We start from the raw sequence: 19,259 nt of genomic DNA on the forward strand, positions 1-19,259 counted from the left end.
CAAAGGGGGCCCTGGGACGGCCCGCTGACGAGTTTTTATAATATGTTATACGAGATCCCCCTGTTTTGGGGGCAACGCGGAAGGCATTCTGTAACGGATATATGATTTATGATGTATAAGACATATTGAGCAACTCCCATGTTCATGCACAACGAATTATGTTCACATGCATGCGTGCGTACAGTATTACAGGGCCCTGCAACAACCAGAACTGGCGAAGTCAACATCCATGAGTTTATATTGTGATGATGAGGCGGCCATCTCTTTCTGGACAAGGTACCAGAAGCCTACATGCAGTTTCAACCTATTCTACGGCCCAATGGAACTCCGGCCCGCTCATGGTAAGTGTCATGCGCTGCAGGTTTGATTTTGAAAAAGCAACGAGATGGGCAACGTACGCTGTTATGGTGACTGCCAATGACGGCGAAAATTGACATGGGCAGAGTTTGTCACCTGTCGAGACCGTTCCATATGTGTTGGCAGCTCGCCGGGCACAGCCAACAAGTCTAGCTAGGGTACTCCTCAGTTGGCAACGAGTTAGACAGAATACATAACTACAGAAAATGCAAACGATGTACTCAGACGGAATGAGAAGCTCCAGCGCGAGGCGTGTTGGCTAGGCATGCATAGATCTCGGCGCTTAGCCACTTGCGGGGAGGAACAAGGATCCCATAATAGTGAATGGGCGCTCAAATCCCCGGTATCTGGGTTTTTTTTTCGTCAGGTTGCGTGCGGCTCATCTTGCCAGCCCGGAATCACGAGTTTTCGTGGGGGCTAACTGGGGCTAGAACAATTATATCAAGAACAGACCCCAAGTGTGTTCTGCAGATGAGAGTTGCCGCTATAGGCCTGAGGTGGTAATACAGCTGCCCTGCCGACAAGGGACCAGGATAAAAGTTGCATCCTGTCGCAACCCTCGCAGAATAGCCCCATGTAATTGCAGCTATCCACTGCAGGCGATCAGTTGGATAGCTTGTTGGCTCATACTTTGTTCTTTCACATATTCAAATGCAACGCCAGAGCTACATAAGAGGGTCGCAGTGGATGCAGAACGAATTTCGAATTTCAACAACATGAAAAGCATTGGCATGTTTGTTGGCACAACTGAAATGAGGCGACAAGGAAGCAGCAAACACGACCTAGGATGTATCCAAGGAAAATCACGTCTTCCAAGTTGGTCGTGCTGCATACATAGCATGTTGACTGCAGCAACTATGGCGTGGTTGGTTAGCAGTTGAGCGCCTCTAGCTCTTCCCGCTCCACCATGTGTGCCCCACTATCGTTCATGTCTCAGTATTCGGCTCGAGTATACCGCTTTACTCACGAAACAAACACATTCTCTCTGGAGATGGGGGAATCCCACGGGCAACGATTATACACATGTGGGGACGCGCCAACGGGCCCACTGCCACTGAACTGTGAACATAGCGACCTTGGCAATTCGGTTGCTCAGTCCAGCAAAATAGCAGACGAACACAAGAGTAGTACTGCTGTAAAAGTGACGACACAGCCTGCATTGCAGTCCGGGACATGACAGGTTGTTCCCCGCCAGAACTAGCCCGAGCAGATCCACGGCACTGGGTCGTTATTGACTTGTCACATAACGTGCACTGCAACAACGAAAGTAATGCACCCTAATCGGTGCCGAGTTTCTTGAATTGAAAAGTATCGTCCAACTGACTGGCATCTCCACCCATGTCGCTGTCATCCATGTCATGTTCTTTAGCGGACGACAACGGAGATCGTGCAGCTTGTCTAGAACTGGCCGATGGTGCTGACTGATACAAACGCCATGGGACATTGCCATCTTCTGGTCCTGCCATGGATCCGAGAAGGTAAGATTCGCTGTCCGTAAAGAACAATGACGCGGGCCCCTCCGGGAGCTGCAGCCAATATGCAGATGATCTACCACTCACGTTTCCCGCAAAATGTGATGTAAAATCCACAGCACGAGGACCTTCACTCAGCGGGTCCCAGACAAAGACTTTGCCAGCATGGTCTTGTCCTTCACACTTCACAAGTAAAAGTTCGGGCTGCGATGGATGCCATTCGACACGAGAGATCTCGGCATGGAAAATGAGAACTGCACGTAGTTCAGAAACCGAGACATCCCAAATCCATAACGTGCTTGGTGCATCTTCTAGTGCGACCGCAAGCAAGGCCGCTGAACTGTCGAAAAGTATAAAAAGGGGGCCTGTCCGCAGCTCTTGTGCATTAGACGGCATTCGTACAACCGGCGCCACGGGCTGGGAGGCTCTGGCGAACATGTGCACAAGGCTCTGCCCATGAGAACTATCAAGCTGTTCCTGCCAGATCTGTTGTTCGTTTAGCTCTGCATTGTTCGGCGGCCGTTTGCATATGCTAGACCAAACGTACCTGAAGTGTATCCTTGGGCTCAATGGTGTGAGGGTGACAGAGCTGCAGTTCATCTGTCAAACTGCCCAGTGGTAGCACAGAAATGCATCTGCTATAGTCACCAATTGCCATATATTGGCTTTCGGAGCTGAACGCGACGAGTCTGACACCCGCACCTAATCCCCGGCCATGCATGTCGCTAGAGGCCAACCGGAGCGATCCCCGCCAGTCTTTATATTTGTGACCATCTGGTGTGTAGAATATGACCCTATGACCTTGCGCGGCAGACTCCCACAGAATCAGCCATCTACCATCTGGAGTCCAAGATAGGCCTTGTGCATCTACAAGATCGGGACTCCATGATCGCTGCACTTGTCTCGATTCTGGAGCATGAATGCTGACCGTATCTTTGCCGCAAGTCCTGGTAAGTAGTGCTAAATGATGCGTAAGTGGTCGGATTGAGTACCCGCGGGTGGCAGACGATGCGGTGTAGAACTTTGGATTGCTTATTTCGATTGTCTTCAGAGAAGCGAGATTGAAAAGTGACAGTGTGATCCCGTGAGCGGAGCAGACGCAAGCCTCCCTATTAGTAGCGCCAAAATTCACGAAACTCAAATTTGCTCCGGATGTAGAAGAGTTACGCATGGTCGCATGAAGGTCGCCATCTGGTGCAGAGTACACGTGTATTTCGTCGTTGGTGGAGAGTAAGAGGCTCTCGGCTGTGGGCGACCACGCAAATGTGGTGATTGCAGCAGCAAGATCTGCACGTAGCTTGATGGTTCGCACAACATCGAGAGTTTCGACGGCCCTGATACTGACTTCTGACGGCAAGATCGTTGCAATGAACTTGCCATTTGGGCTTGGGAGGCAATGTGGGGAAGCTATTTGTTGTGATCAATATGCGGCTCGTCTACTTGTGATACATGAGGGTACTGTAGAAACGAAGCTCAAGTGGTTGTAACAGTTCAGAAGATAAGGGTTGGGGGGCATGCGTACACTTAAAGACAGGTGAGTATTGCATTTTATCGAGCTGAACGACTAACTCTGTCCAAATCGCTCATCTGAAGTCCTACGCAGTGACAGTGACGAAGACGATTTGAAACCGGTGAACCTGTAGATGGTGTGATGACAGATGTGTGGTAGCTATGACTTGGCTCAATCTACCAACTAATATGGGCCTCGTGCTCAATATCCCACGACTTTCAGAAAAACAAATCAAGGCTGCAGCATTTGAAAGGATTGACTAGAATGCTTGAAGCTTAACGGCGGTGCATGAATGGCTCAACCAATGCAATTGCACGAGGTCGTCGTCGCTGACCACTCCGCCTACTGATTGTTCATTTTTGCGCGGAGCAAAGCTTGACAACGATTTGATGTGGTGCTGAAATACTGTCGAAGTACTGAAATATGTGCGACACTATTCATATACAAATTAGGCGCACCGCTATGAGGCAATGAATTTTTCAATAATCATCCGGGAAGTGGCGAGCACAGAAATAGTTCTGTATTTGCGTGTTGTGAAGAAAAAGCAGCTGCAAAATATTATCCTAATCTTCGGTAGGTGGTTATCTCAGCACGTCAGACGCCACAGCACAATGGTGTCTCACGGTACCTGGTGGTGTGATCCAAACCTCGACGCAAGGACAAACGATTGAGATGATGCTATCAAGTGGGGAAATCTGTTTTCATTAGATATCAGAGCTGTCCTTCGAGAGTTTGCGCTTCCATACCTCCCATTTTAAGGAGTAGAGTCTCCCGGGGAGGGAGGGGTTTTCCTCTTTCTTTTCACTTTTTCTATTTTGGATTCTTTTGGGAGCATCACGGTGATTTCTCGTCTAAGTGTCAGATATCGAACATAAAACGCGCATTGAAAAGCCGAGTATATGACAAGTGGATCATAGTGCGACCGGCTTTGGACCAAGCTGAGGCTTGGTCTTCATGGACATAATCATATTTCGAATGAGTGCAAATGGCAGTCTGGCCTACCCAGTTTATAATGATTCCATGCTGTACTCATCAAGTTTATGTCATCGGAGTTTTTCGAGGTCGGAGCCGGCCAGTATTGGCCGGATAGCTCTGGTTGCTGACTCACTGGTCCACCGACTTCTCCGCGCACATAGACTTATTTGAACGTCTTCGGATTGGTAGCGAATAAACTTTCGAGTATTTTTAATCGGAGGCTTTCTTCACTTGAGTGACCGGATCCTACTTAGTGTCCCGTCTAGACATTATAGCTGCGTTCTGACATGATGGTCTGCATTCGTTGACCCTTTATCACCGTTATCTTCCGCCCGACCATGTCAACGGCTATTCCGCTAAGGCCGGGACGTGCAGTTTGGCGACATGCCCAAGCTGCGTTCCGGACGCGCCATCAGACGGCGCGTAGAGTCGCGACGTCTGCCGCGATAGAAGGGACGCCGATGCCTCATCTGGAAGAAATCTCGCCTGTTTCGACTGTGCAGGATCCACCAAAACCTTACCGCCGGCGCGAGTTGCTCAAGAACGCCAAGCCGTTCTCGGACTTCTTGACAGACACACATCATCGTGAGCATGACTATTTACGTATATCGCTCACCGAGCGGTGCAACTTGCGGTGTGTCTACTGCATGCCAGAAGAAGGTGTTCCGCTTTCACCCCAGAGAGAGATTCTGACTACACCCGAAATTGTTATGCTCTCATCAGTTTTCGTGGCGCAAGGTGTCAACAAGATCCGGCTTACGGGAGGTGAGCCCACTGTACGGAAAGACATTTTACCTTTGATGCAGCAGATTGGCGCTCTCCGAACTCATGGTCTTAAAGAGCTCTGCCTTACGACAAATGGACTGGCTCTTCACAGAAAGCTTGATGGCATGGTAGAAGCCGGACTGACTGGAGTCAATCTGAGCCTTGATACGCTTGATCCATGGCAGTTCCAGATCATGACGCGGCGGAAAGGTTTCGATGCCGTCGTGAAAAGCATCGACAAGGTTCTGGAGCTCAACCGCCACGGAGCTGGCATTAAGCTAAAGATCAACTGTGTCGTCATGCGTGGAGTCAATGATCGAGAGATCAATCCATTCGTGGAGATGACACGAGAAAAGGACATTGAGATCAGGTTTATTGAGTACATGCCATTTGGCGGAAACAAGTGGAATGAGGGCAAGATGTTCACCTACAAAGAGATGGTCAACCATATTCGGGAGACGTATCCGGGACTTGAGAAGGTCCAGGACCACAAGAATGACACGAGTAAGACTTGGAAGATACCTGGGTTTATGGGTCGGATCGGTTTTATCACTAGCATGACGCACAATTTCTGTGGGACATGCAATCGACTGCGCATCACGAGCGACGGAAATCTCAAGGTCTGCTTGTTCGGCAATGCTGAAGTCTCGCTGCGAGACATCTTGAGGAAGTCTAACAATGGAGAGCCAATTGAAGAGGAAGCATTTGAAGCCATGAAGAGGGTCGAGATGGACCGGAGGCAAGGGCTTGTTGATACGTCCAAACCCCTTGGTTTGGCACCGAACGAACAGGAACTCCTCAATGTTATTGGCATGGCTGTAAAGCGGAAGGCAGAGAAGCACGCCGGTATTGGCGAGCTTGAAAATATGCCAAACAGGCCTATGATTTTGATAGGTGGGTGAACATCCCATCGTCGTCCTGCTCTAGCAACGGCTGTTCGGCGGCAGAAAAACACCAATCTGAAGTATGCACTTCTCTCTGATTCAATCTACCACGTATTATTCGAACGGAAGACTAAGCAGCGATTCATAGGTCGCCAGAACTCGATGCCAACGTCACTGTCACAATACCAACATAAATGGAGTCCTTATACAGCTGCGGCACAGAATGTGCCTTTCCATCTCTTTGGCGCGGCACCGCTTCAGGGATATCAACTGCGCCCCTTCTCAACTTCTAGAAACCTTCGTTCAGCTCGTGACGACGACGGGAAATCCAACAACGAGCCCAGATTAACACACGTGTCTGCCTCCGGATCGGCACACATGGTGTCCATTTCCGACAAACAGCCCACGTCCCGCACTGCCAAAGCTGTCTGCAGTGTGCGATTCAGCTCCCCTATTCCCACGACCTTGATACGTGACAATGCGCTCAAGAAGGGCGACGTCCTCGGTGTCGCCAGGGTTGCAGGCATCATGGCAGCTAAGAGGACACCGGACCTCATCCCGCTCTGTCATCCTATCATGATATCCAAGGTTGCGGTCGAGCTAGCTGTGGTCGACCCTGAGGATGGCGCGCTGGGTGGAAAGGTCAACATCGAAGCTACAGTCTCTTGCGAAGGTAAAACGGGCGTGGAAATGGAAGCTCTCACCGCGGCATCTACGGCGGCGCTCACGGTCTACGATATGTGCAAGGCTGTGGATAAGGGCATGGTAGTCGAAGGACTACGGGTTGTGCTCAAAGAAGGTGGAAAGAGCGGGAGGTGGGTTGAGGGTATGTCGGAAGAAGCTGGGTCTTGAGAGTTGACAGTTCGGAAAGGGAAACAAACGACCGGTACCCATCTAGTTGAATATTAAATTCTAGTGCATATAATTCATTTCTCTGGTCTAAGACACATCCAGTCTACGCAACCATCCAAGGTATTTTGTATGTCCAGCATCGTCCCTACAAAGATGTGTATCAGGGACGCTGGTCCTGATGATCGTAAACAGATTAATGAATCAAGTATGTGCATGTCGCATCATCTTCTGCCCGGGCTTATCACCGCTGCCCGAGCCAATTTAACTCAACTGGTTGACCGCAATTATCCCAACAGCCCTTCCTTTTCATAAGAGCCAGCCCTTCCTTGGGCTTTGAACTTCAAGAATCTTTCTGTGACAGAAGGAAGCCGCATTCCCTAGCGCCAATTCCTCTTGACTCGAGTGGGTTCGAGGGCGCCACTACGGTTTCTTGGGCTTTTGTTTTGCTTTTACTTTTGACGCCGTTCCAAAGGCTCATGGATGTGTTGTCCCATCCACGAGATCTAAGTAATCAATTGCGTGATTCCAGGGACAAGTCCATGGTATTGTCCACAAGGCGGCCAAACGAGGTGCTACATTTCACTTTGTGAATGTCGACCCGTAGAGACATGAGTACGCGCACGTCGCGTGTCCCCCCGTGACTACAGGCGCGGCGAAAGAAGGCACGCGTTGTTCGCAGTATGGCTTTTCCGAATCATCCACAGTTAAGTTCACTGCTCTGCGGAGACATTCCTGCGCCAAATGGATGGAAGAGATTCCTTAGTGTTGGTAGAGAGGAGCGTACTATAGTAAGCTCTTGTTTCTGCCACGTTTCCGCCACGAGGTTGGATTGAGTTGCATCTCGATGAGCCTCGAGAAGGATCGTTCGAAATGCGCTTGCCAAGCAGATCGCTACGTCACCGGCGCGGTCGGTCAAGGGCTCGCGCGACTCCTTTCTGCCAATCTCCCTCCTATCGGGAGCCGCTCCGATCGATCAACGCCGATAACAACACGCGCCCATGACGGCGTGTTGAAGCTCTCTCCGCGGGGCACTTTCGTTGTTCAACTCACATGACACAAGATCGCTGCCGGCCGGGCATGCGAGGTTTGTTAATCAGGGGCTATGGGGTTGTGATTCGCGTTCTCTTCCGTTTACATACTCCAGGCTTCGCTCACTTGGAGGAGTCGTGCTGATCCAACCTGAACGGAGTTGTACTTGCCGAAAAAGAGGAGTATTTCTCCGAACTTCGCACATAGCGCTGGCAGAGCGGCAATTGCCTCTTTAGCGGTAGGAAAGCGTTGCTGTTACGCAGATGTCTCACAGGACGGTCCGCTATTGCGCCTCAAGCCGGATAGGCCGAATTGAGTTTCTGGCTGGGTTTGTGGCTCTTGCGCCGAACATTCCGCGCAAGTCCTGGCTGGGGTTACCGCATTGGGCACCGAGAGAGCGTGCGGCGAATCAGGGCTCCGCGATAAGAGGCTGGTATTATTGGCCACTCAGAGGTCCGACTAACTGGACCCTGAATTACAGGGATTACAGAGCACTGATTCATCCCTGCAAGAGAGGCAGGCAAAGTCCTTGTGAGCCGGAGGGTTTGATGCGCCTATGGATCCGTAGAAGAAACTGGAGAAATATTTCTTTGTATTCATGGTTGATGCGGGAAAGTTCTAATTTCACCATGTGGACAGCTGTGTCGGAAGTGATACTACTGCAAAGCCACATGAAGTACCGGAGGCAACTATTTGGTTCATTCAAAGAGATTGTTGTGGCTGCAGTAGTTGTGCTAATGCAAGACTGCTAGCGAAAGTACAGCTACGCTGCACTGGACCATTCTTGTGTCATTGACGGCGGATACTTATCAGTGAACTGATTTTGGCGTCGCAACTCGAGACTGGGCAGGAAACCTTTTAGCAAGCGAGCCACTTTCTACATGCAGATGGTTTGGTTGTACTCGCTCCCGCTGAACTCTCAAAACAATAGCCCCGTCAACGTGAGGCGGCATTAATACCAGGCACAAGATGAGCGCATAGGCACATACGAAGACTCTAGAAATTACCCCTCCAGGACCGTGACCCGCAAATGTTGCGCTTCAACATTTTCGGCGCCTCCTACTGGCGGATATTTGCAACCTAGTCCTGGGGTTGAAGTCTGGGGAGGCGTGTGTAATCCTCTAGCTGAGCTGCGCACTTATCTCGGCGAAACGGCGAAACGGCGAATGCGCTATGCGAGAGGAACGAAGGCATCGTGAAGACAGTGCTGCTGACAAGGAGGGGCGAAAACTGGTGTAGACAATAGAGCGCATCGACGACGGATTACTGGTAGCGAGGCTGGGCACTATAATCAATTTGTCCGAGCCAAATGCGTTCGAGGCCGAGCGAATTTCGAACCGTGACGAGCATTTGGCTGAGCAACGAGACATTTTCCTGAATCGAAAGCCAACTACCCGAGGCGTTGGGTGTCTTGGTGGAGCCTTATGAAGTTACTGTTACTCACAGAATCCATTTTCTTCGGCCCTTAGACGAACTGGACACATAGAGTTGTCCTCAAGTGTCGCGTGTGTAGCATTTCGGGGACTAGGGCGAGACCCAGCGCTTGAATTTAGTTTGTGTTGATCAGAGGAGTCCTTGACACAACGAAAAGGTGGAAACGACTCCAAACTTCCAATATAACGTGCGGCATCGTGAAGCGGGTGTCGTGGAGTCGTGGAGCAACATATCTCGATACAGTAGTGAGGAGCCTCGCAAAATTACCCATGTGCACTTTTAGTTCCATCGAGCGGCGCCCCTCATCTCAGCGTTTTTGCTGCTGCAAAACGGCAACGGCTCTGGCGGCTTATAATGTAACTATACTTGGCCCAGGTGGTGCAGTTGCATACATATTGGTTCGAGACTTCCGCTAGGTGGGCCAAAGACGAAGCCATATTCCCTGGAACAGTAAATGGAATCCAGCAGGAGCCAAACCTCCTTCATACCATATGATAGGATGCTGCAACACAAAAGCAATCAAAGGGATATTGGCGATCCGCGGTGAAGAACGTGCAAGATTCCCATTTACGGCTTTAGGTTGGTTCGCTAGAATTATTGAAACCTTGAGCTGACGTACGAATCCGTTGAAGTGTTGCTTCCAAAGCGCCTGGTGTTGCATACCCCTGCCAGGATCATACACCGACAGCCGATAGCGCCGTTGCTGCACGTCTTGCTTGCCTGCATATTTGCTGCAGCAATAACTTGGACTGACTGAGATGAGCTCCCGATCGAGACCAGCACTGGCAATGGGACGGAAAGAAAGTTGGTGTTTGCAGTAGACTAAAGTTGACGAAGGGCAGCACGATGTTATCATAGCCGTTTGTCAAGAAGTAGGCTTGATTGATGAGCAAGTATTAGTCCCCCTCATACCACAGTATAGACAGTAGAGTGGCCACTCGATGGGGGACGATCCATCATGTCCAGTCTCGTACCGTGTTCAAATGCAACATTGGCGGACAATACTGTCCCGCCTGCCAGAAATACACCGTACTTCCGACGTCGCACATTACTGCTGTCCCATTAAACGAATGGCAAACACATCTCATCCGTCTACTATGCACAGCTGCCACACGGCGTTTATTACATGCAGCTAATGAAAGCGACAGAAAACCGTAGCCTATCTAGCGCATTACTCGAGGCCGTCGCTGATGTCGTTGAACATAATTGTTTGGAAGCAGGAAGATCCTGGAACACCACGTATTTAGAAAGCAAGGATGAGATAGCAGGCAGATGAAGGAACGCGAGCAGACTTCCATCATTTGCTACCGCATGTATGTACAGTAGTAGTAGATACGTACCCGTGTTGGTGACCGTCACCGCAAAGAAGCATGGGTCTCTGGACACTTATCCGCCCATACCCTGCCACGACAATCGAGAGGGAACTGCCGCCTGCATTCGCTTACTCGCCCACAGAGTCAATGTCACGCATGTCAACCAAACAAATCGGGAATCTATACTCGAGCGTGTGAGTTATGTCGCCGGCGATATTTCCGAAACAGCAAGCGTATGCTGTGTGCAGTATAGAGTTGACAGTTAAAAACTAAGGAATCGCACAGTTACTCGGTAACCGCATTGCATGGTATTGGAGCGATTAGGCTTGCTATCGCTTCAATCTCACTCGTCGCTGGAGTGGGAAGCTTATTGTGGGTGTGGAAACTCACACGAGTCAACCCTGGCCAGCCTGGCGCATCTTATCTCGTAGTGGCTGAGCTTACTTTTGCATTGCATCCCCCTCGATCCATGCTCGCCGTGGGAAGCCCTCGTACCAACCATACGTAGTACTTTGCCTGTAGTTCCGATTCAGGGTCCGCCGCCCATCACCATTCGCCGCGCAGCACTACCCAGTTAGCACTAAGGACCACTAATCTAGCTGGAGCAGGCCCAGGCGATGGCCAATGGTTGTGTGCAGATTTCCGACGATATCCATGCCCATTATATGGGCCGTACGTACTGTTGCTCTGATATTACTAGTCAAGTACCCAGTAGTTCCGCAGGCGACTGGGACTACTTTCAATACCTACGTATCGCCTAAAGTCAATGAAATGAACCACCCATCCGCTTGAACTTGACTTTCTCGAAGCATATCCCCATACCTACGTGCTGCGCGTACTCTACAACCATAACCTACTCCGTCATCTCATAATAATACTATAGCAACTCATTCTCAAGGCTGTCTTGTGGGCTGCCTGCGTACTACACTTGCAACTGTATCACGCGAGCAGTTTCGTCGGCGGGGGTCCTGATCTTTTCGATCTGTCACGTCCCGATAATTTACCTAAACTTAAAGCACGAGCATTGAACCAGCGGGGGGCGGCTCACGCAAGTTTATTACCACGAATCCAGAGTTACAACTGGCCATTGCCACAGAGTACGAGAGCACCTGCTCGTTCGGCCAACCAAAGGAACAAGGCAACCAAATAATTGCTCGGTTTCGCGAGAACAAAGAAGGCGATCGGGTTTTTTTCTTCTTCTTATTCTTCTTTTGGTTCACTTCCCTTAATCGCCGGAAACCTAATCCCGCCATGATGGCTACCGACTTCATAATGCCACGGCTGCCCGATCAACAGCAGCCATACGCCGGTCACTTCTACCCTCACCTGGCGCAACAGCAGTCGCAACTCACAAACCAGTCACAAGTCGCGCAGCTACAGCAGTTGCAACAGTTGCAACAGTCACAGCAGTCGCAAGCACAATCACAAGCACAATTCCAGCAACAAATCCACTCTGGGAACAGCAGTCGCCAGATCTCACCACTCAGCACCTCTAATAACGCATCGCCCACTTCACCCAAGTCGTACCATGGACGTCAACTGAGACCTCTGTACATCCCTGCTGTCTTGCGGCCAACAGACTACCCGGCCAAGAAGACGCCGACGAGGAAGAACGCCAATGATGAGGACGACGACAGCCTAAAGGCCAGCAGCAGCTGGTCCAGCCTGACTGGCCTCGGTGCTCTTGGACGATTGACAAGACGCTCTACCGGCGACAGCGGCAAGTGCATGGACAATGAACTGAACTTGGACATGTTCCCCAAGCCCACGGCGCAGCCCACTCGCGACCACTGGAAGGTGAGTCTAGTCTTGGCTTTAAGCATTTTCTTCATTTGCTGCATGATATCCCGGGGTCATGTCTCATCTGCAGCTTTATGAAAGTGCCGTGTGACACGCAACCTTTGCCTTTGCATGTTCATTTACTTGATCCGGTCTATGCTTTCATGCTGAAAGAACGCCTATTTTTTATTCTTTTTTTATTTTTTTTTTATTCTTAAACCTTCGGCAAGCTAACAGCGTCCTCAAATAGCCCGACACCGAAGCTGCCATTTGCGACGAGCCTTCCTGCATGCGCCACTTCAACTACTGGACGCGGCGACATCACTGCCGCAAGTGTGGTAACATCTTCTGCGACAACCACTCCAACTACGACGTGCCCTTGGATCAGAATGCAAACTACAACCCCCGGGGCACTCCCAGCCGCTCATGCTCCCACTGCCATACCGAATATGAGGTTTGGTGCAGTCGCAAGAACAGTGAGCAATCCGACGATGCCGCATCGGCGAATGGCTCGCAGAACGGTCCCGACAGCCCCGTTGGCAGCACACCCACAGCTGTTGCTGCTCCAGGAAAGGGCAGGCTGCCGCAAGGGGCCGAGGTTGCAGCGAGCGTACCGCGAGACTGGAACTGGAGCACGTTCTGAGGCGACAAGCTCATCAAACAAACATCCCTACCTAATCTCTCGGGCCACCTTCTCCATGGAGGCACCCGACACAATCCCATGTGGACACCCGACATAGCTCAGCAACTGTGGGCCTGACCTTACTCTGAGCCGAGGTGATCCACTCGTCATGACGAAACGGCCGAAGAACGAACGAACATTATAGACTAGAATGGTATACAACAAAGAGGAGGATTAGACTGGACGCATTAGAAGACGATACGAAGCCGTGTCCGCGAACGACTCTCCATGCCGGCTTTTCGATATTTGGAGCCTCTCACCGGCACCTCTTCAGACCCCTCCAACATGATACCCCAGTTTGAATTTCCAGCGAAGGAAGGAGGGGTACAGCGATCTTCTCGAGACACAGGCCAAGCGCTGATGTGACAAAGAATATCAGCAGCAAACAGCGGACGCGGAAGTCCAAGGGGGGTAGAACAACTGTCGGTGGTATAGACTCAACATCTGGACAACTACCAGACTTACGTTGCGAATTTTCTGAGATTAATACGTCTCGCCCGTTGCAGGGCCGAAGACCACGATTTACGTAAGGCGTTTTGGGCAATCTCTATTTCTTTCAAGAATTTGGCTGTGCTATAAGCCTATCAGCGCCGGTAATAATGATGATGTTGCTGGGCATAGAGTGCACGGAAGCAAAGGCAAATTTGACTCGCCCGGGCTGCAACGCGAGAGATGAATAAATTGAACATAATTCCCAATATCACCCTGCTCCTGTCTTTGGATGACTGATGCATGTATTTGATGGTTTGAGAGGTGCCTCGGCATTATACTTCTTCACCCACTGACTTTCTAACCTGAGCAGCCTGCGTCCGGCAACATGCCTTTCCCTATTTGCCAGTATTTTCTAGCCTGTAAGTAGCATCTCGCATCGCATATCAAGGAACCGGAAAATCAACGAGGCCATTATTTGCTTTGGCTCAGACCAAATACGTGAATAGATCTCTCTAGTCAACCATGCTAAGACGATGCCAGGCAACTCAAGCATTCAACATTACGAACGACACGATTTCCCAGTCCTTTGGTGATGAACACCGGGTTTACACGATTCCTACTGTGGGATATTTGAACCGCATGACAAATCCATCATCTCGGCTCTCCACACCACAGATTAGTTCAAGCTCGCTGGTTTCCATAGGTCTGCTACCCTACCCTTACTCACACGATACCCCCGAGCCTGCTTCGGCCTGTTTATGTGTGTGTGTATATGAGTGTATGTGTGTGTGAGTGTGAGAGAAGAGACACACACAGAGAGAGAGGGAGAGGGAGGGAGAGAGAGAGAGAGAAACATACACATAGAGAGAGAGGGAGAGAGAGGGAGGGAGAGAGAGTGTGTGGGCTTCGCGTGAAGCTTCGAGGCCACCGACAGCTATCGACAAGCTATAGACGGAGCCAGATGGATTGAGTTTTGTCTAGGAACCTTTATATTTTTACCTTTGACCCCGTCACAGTAAGAAGCAGAGCTACCCCAGATTGTACTACAGCTGGGAGTACAAGAGAAATAAGCCTTTTGGGAATGCTCGTGGCTGTACCGCGTCTATGCGGTGACGGGATGTGTTCCAGCATTAGTTGAGTATCTCGTTCCTCTTGTCCAGTGAGACGGCCATGGATTCTAGGGGAAGACTCGGCCTATTATCCAATCATTCTTTGAACCAAGCTCAAGGAGAAAGTCATCATACCGCGCGGCTAGGAGGAGGACTCCGCCTGGAGTCTTGCGAAACAGTCATCAGCTGAGTAACACTAGAGTTCGTCCCGGGCAAACATCTAGAGCGGTCAGGTCCGAACATCACTACCTGAGGCCGGTAAGATGGTGTAAATGATTATCTTTTGAATTCGAGATTTCTGGCTAGTATGTACAAACCCCGTACGCCTACTCCCAATGATTCCCCTAGTATGTACATGAATTCGCGGTATGACGAGAGAAGCACTGCCTAGCGCAATATTTGCTCGCGGCGCTTAATAAGCATACATGCTGTCTCGTAACGCATGGGAACATCACATCCTCTTGCGTGGGCACAACCCTTACGGAAACACCTGTCAGCCCGGATAAAAGCGGCTAGCCATGGCGCCAGTACTTCATTTTGTTTTTAATGCACATCTTCATCCTCCTTCATGCGGTGCAACCAAGCTTAGGCCTTGCGGGAGTGGGTGGTCCGGTTTCTCAGGGCCCTGGTATTACCCTTGGCTGGTGATCCATTGGCAGGAACAACAACGACATCCTCCTCCTCGATAATAGCGTTCTCGCCACCTTGGTTGTAGATCTCCCTCTCAATACCCTTGGCGGCGTCCCAGCCGGCTTTCTCAGCGGTCATCATGGCATTGCTCAAACGGCGGTCAGCACCACCAGTCTTCTTATCAGCGCGGCTACGCTGAGTCTCGGCATTGCTTCGCTTAAGGTAGCTCGCGATGAAGAAAGAAACGAACAGGTAGGTGAGAGGCGCAAGGTAAAAGATGTTCAGCCAGATTGCGAAGGTCTGACCAGCGGACGTGATGCAAGGAGTAGTATGGTATTGTGTCTCGTAGATAATGCTGTTGGTAGGAGCAGCGGCTTCGGGTGAAACAACAGCGGCGACATTGGCAGCTTCGACAGCACCGGCAGCACCAAAGACGGCCTGCTTGAGACCGTCGAGGAAGCCACCGGTCTTGACTACTTCGGTAGCGGCAGCCACAGCACTGGAGACTGAGGCCACGGGCTGCGTGGTAGGGACCTGGACCGGGATCGTGTAGTACACGAAGGAGTGCAACATAGTATACGACGCACCGATCAAGAATTGGGTGATTTGCATAGTCGTCAGCGTGCGCTTGATCACGCTCGGCACGCGGATGTTGAAAGCGGTGACGGTGTAGTAGGTATACTGTTTCATGGTTTAGCAAAAGAAAATCTACCTTTCATAATCGGGATTCTCGGCTTACCATCAGCGCATGGATGAAGGAGTTGACAGTCGCGAAGACCCAGATGGGGGCCGCCATATAACGGATGCCAGCCCACATACACATCATAGCACCAGCATGGTGGTAAGTCTGCAGGGTAGAGCTGTATTTGCCCTTGGCCAAAATGATGAAGGTGTCCAGAACCTCATAAAACTTGCTGAGATAAAAGATCCAGCCGTAGAAGGCCAGACCCTCGTTCCACAGCCTTCCAGTATCAACACGACTCGGCTGAGTCTGCCAGCCACCCTCCTGATCGATATACGTGGCGGCGTTGCCAAGCCCTGCTGGGCCATTGAGCTGACAGAAGCTATCAACGGTGCCAGCCAGGCCATTGGGACCGGTGGGACTAGCAATCGACCTCCGAAGAGCGCCCACCATGCCGACAAAAGTCCACGCTGAGTATACGGCAAGGAAGACATTGTGCAGCACAACGAATAAGCGAAACGGCGCAGTCTTACTGATAGCCCATGGTTTCTTGCCAGTTGACTTGTTGTATTTGTTCAAAAGTTTCGCAGTAATGGCGTATGTTGCTGCAATGGTAATGGGGACTTTAGGATCCAGCGCTGCTGTGAACCAGCTGTCTGGTATAGTGAAGGGATAATCGAAGTGCGGCGGTGGTATCGCATGCGGCGCCGCGGGAGGAGGAAATTGGAAGAGGTCCCGAGAAGGGGTATCCAAGAATACTGAAGTTGAAGATGCCATGGTGACTGGTTTGCTATAAAATCTCGCGCCCTGTAGTACCAAGCTAGGAAAGTGACGTCCTGAAGCCGCGTAGAGTTTGCGCTTCAAGATCTGAGGCTCGGATTCGAAACGGAGAAGAAAGACCCGGGGTACCAGGCAGGTCTTGCGATAGGACCTTTAAGAATGAAGAGGGCGAAAGGGCACGTCCAAGTGGAGAGCGTCAGGAGGTTGTAGACTGTGTGAAGCACTTTCACCGACAAGAAGTTGAAAATACAAAACAAACTCAACAATGAACAAGGGAAACAGCCGAAATATGTGACTGATGAACTTTTTGGAAGCGACGTCTACACGGGTAGCAGGGGTTCACCGGCTCAGTGGCACTTGAACTTCATCGCAAATATGACGGCAACCCAACGATCGCTTCCGAGATGGATCCATAGATCCCAGCAACTCCAGCGGTTTACCATAGATGGCATAGTTCAACCGCCTAGGCTTCATGTCTCGAAGCCGATTCTGTTGGGATATACGGATCCGTAGTCTTGGTACTGTAGACGAGGCATGACGTTGTGCCGCAGCCAATGAGCTTGTGCCTAAATTTGTCTAGGGCTCCATAGACGACATGCACATGAAACGAAAATCCGTAGAAGCTCAAGCATTACAGAGAAACAATTGGGACATAGGAGACCGACCAGGTCCTCTCCAAACGTAGAAGAGAAGGCGCTCACGAAATACCTTCCAAAGCGTCATGACAATACTGAGACTCCTGCATGAAAATCCATTACGGGCATGAGGTCGAATTGGTCGATCTCTGTTTAAACGGGTTTTCGGTTTCGTGATGATGAAAAACCTCAAGGTCGACCACGGCATGCCAGGAGCTTGGCAATTTCTACTTCTAGTGACTCCAATTTCGGCCATGCGACCGTAATAAAAAGTTCAGATACAGCAGCAGAGGGTAGAAATGATCTCTTTGGTTCCTGATCAATTGAGATGCGGGGCAATAAATTTTTTTTTCTCTTCAGAAATTTGTTGGGGAAACTTGGGCAACTGAGTTTGTCCGTCGCTGAGGTTTGGCAAGTGTGGTCTCGCACGCGACAAAAGCCAGTGCCAAGTTTGCTGGGGCAGACGCGCTACTCATTAGCTAGACTAGTACCAAAGATGCGCCGCTACAGTTCCGGCTTGCTTTCAGGCACCCCATGTTATCCCACCAATGCATCCGGCTTGTGATTCTGCGGGGGTAGCGAAAAGATACAACGAATGCAGAAGTTTTCTAGAATAATGGATTTGGCTGAGAGGATACCTATCATGGAACTGTCCTTGTCGGTGTTAAGGCTCAAGGGTAATCCGCGGCGCCCGCGTAGGGCTGTCCGCATTCCTGCAGCTTTCTGTCCATGCTTCTGGGGTGCTTGCCACCTACCATGTAGGGCTTCCAACTGTGATAGGAATCCATTTGAGAGAAACCAAAAGCCGTACGCACGGAAAGCGATGCCAACCAAGACGAAGAACTATCAAAGACGCCCAGCCAGCCGGCTCGTTGCAGCTTCAAGGGCTCCAGACGATCGTTGCAGTACTTTATCCTCAACAAACCGGGCCATTTGCCCGTCTGGGATTTATTGACGGCCCTGAGTCCTCGGTGTTTGTTTGAATGGGATTTCACATGCCAAATGTCGCGCCCAGGCCTGGCTGTCACATGCACAAACTAAATGACCGGGGTTCAAAGCACTTTGAACTTGCAAGCTGCAAAAGCATCATCGCCAACCAAAATGAGACCAAACAGCGTGCGTCAAAATCGCGTCGACATCGCGTAGAGACGCGATCCCGCGTAGACAGCCTTTCCAAGATTTTCATTCTGAGCCAACAACTAGCATTCTTTCAATTGTCTATCGTATCCCTACTCTTTCACCTAGTTTATACCTTTAGGAGCCTTCTTGCTGTCTCATAAACATTCATTTAAATATTCAAATTATATCTGGTTCCTGGTCAGAATGACAAAGTGTAGGGTGTGAAGTATGGTAGCCTTTGCTCGATACTCTAGCGATACCTGAACATTAACATCCAGTATTTCGTCCCCAATATTATGAATCTGAACCCACAGGCCTACGGCGTTATAGCGACTTACATACAGTTTAGTGAACGAATCCACGACAGCCTAACCACATTGATTGCTTGCGTGGACGAAATCCATTTGCTCGAATAATGTTTGAGACAAAATACCTGGCAACATTACTCGCTAACTCGCCAATAGAAAAGGCTCTGATTGGCAGTAGAGTTTCGCCGCGTATAGTGTGCATTGTGAGGAGACTTGGGGCACAGGAGATCTCATATCATGCCAAACGTAGTGGTCAATGAGAAAACATGCCTATTGGCCACGTGGAAACAACCGTCTTTTGATGTCTTGGTGGTGAAGGTCTTGCCTTTTATGCTAGTAGCTCAAGCAATGCCTCAGATTTACGATATAACTTGGATCCGAGGATCCACCAAAATTTTGAGTAGTCCAGCGGCCAATGAATTGAAGCACGGACCCGACGAACGCATTCAGGGCAGGTTACAGTAGCTTGAAGACATCAATCATGAAATACAAACCTCCCCATGATAGATGAG

At 50.3% G+C, this 19,259-nt stretch overlaps 4 protein-coding genes across 4 annotated transcripts; 2 read left to right on the forward strand and 2 right to left on the reverse strand.

Annotated features, from left to right (window-relative positions):
• Window positions 1–1,634: 1,634 nt before the first annotated feature.
• Window positions 1,635–3,237, reverse strand: BKA67DRAFT_517413 (uncharacterized protein; the record flags this gene model as incomplete). The annotated part of the gene is made up of 2 exons (XM_046097900.1): window positions 1,635–2,315; window positions 2,377–3,237. Coding segments are annotated over 2 exons (1,542 nt in total), but the record flags the coding sequence as incomplete, so codon positions are not given.
• A 1,268-nt stretch (window positions 3,238–4,505) lies between these two features.
• On the forward strand, window positions 4,506–6,859 carry BKA67DRAFT_563909 (molybdenum cofactor biosynthesis protein 1 B). Its single transcript, XM_046102685.1, has 2 exons — window positions 4,506–5,973; window positions 6,112–6,859. Exons 1-2 carry the CDS (start codon window positions 4,653–4,655, stop codon window positions 6,813–6,815), a joined length of 2,025 nt encoding a protein of 674 aa, XP_045958269.1. The 5' UTR covers window positions 4,506–4,652; the 3' UTR covers window positions 6,816–6,859.
• Window positions 6,860–10,354: 3,495 nt separating this feature from the next.
• BKA67DRAFT_676535 (uncharacterized protein) lies at window positions 10,355–13,311 on the forward strand. The gene is made up of 5 exons (XM_046108809.1): window positions 10,355–10,785; window positions 10,877–10,963; window positions 11,114–11,263; window positions 11,608–12,388; window positions 12,621–13,311. The coding sequence occupies exons 1-5, from the start codon at window positions 10,649–10,651 to the stop codon at window positions 13,011–13,013; spliced, it is 1,548 nt and encodes a 515-aa protein (XP_045958270.1). The 5' UTR covers window positions 10,355–10,648; the 3' UTR covers window positions 13,014–13,311.
• Window positions 13,312–15,178: 1,867 nt separating this feature from the next.
• On the reverse strand, window positions 15,179–16,682 carry BKA67DRAFT_535345 (GNS1/SUR4 family-domain-containing protein; the record flags this gene model as incomplete). The annotated part of the gene is made up of 2 exons (XM_046100004.1): window positions 15,179–15,904; window positions 15,963–16,682. 2 exons carry the CDS (start codon window positions 16,680–16,682, stop codon window positions 15,179–15,181), a joined length of 1,446 nt encoding a protein of 481 aa, XP_045958271.1.
• Window positions 16,683–19,259: the final 2,577 nt, after the last annotated feature.

This window comes from Truncatella angustata (assembly GCF_020726525.1).
Source record: "Truncatella angustata strain MPI-SDFR-AT-0073 chromosome Unknown BKA67scaffold_4, whole genome shotgun sequence".
Taxonomy (NCBI): domain Eukaryota; kingdom Fungi; phylum Ascomycota; class Sordariomycetes; order Amphisphaeriales; family Sporocadaceae; genus Truncatella; species Truncatella angustata.

Bases quoted from the DNA above. Each gene is read 5' to 3' on its own strand.
- BKA67DRAFT_563909 (XM_046102685.1), top strand. From the start codon at position 4,653: ATGTCAACGGCTATTCCGCTAAGGCCGGGACGTGCAGTTTGGCGACAT. The intron at 5,974-6,111 runs GTGGGTGAACAT...AGCGATTCATAG, and splicing joins CAGGCCTATGATTTTGATAG to GTCGCCAGAACTCGATGCCA.
- BKA67DRAFT_676535 (XM_046108809.1), top strand. From the start codon at position 10,649: ATGGGTCTCTGGACACTTATCCGCCCATACCCTGCCACGACAATCGAG. The intron at 10,786-10,876 runs GTGAGTTATGTC...GGAATCGCACAG, and splicing joins GGGAATCTATACTCGAGCGT to TTACTCGGTAACCGCATTGC. The intron at 10,964-11,113 runs GTGGGTGTGGAA...CTTTGCCTGTAG, and splicing joins GCTGGAGTGGGAAGCTTATT to TTCCGATTCAGGGTCCGCCG.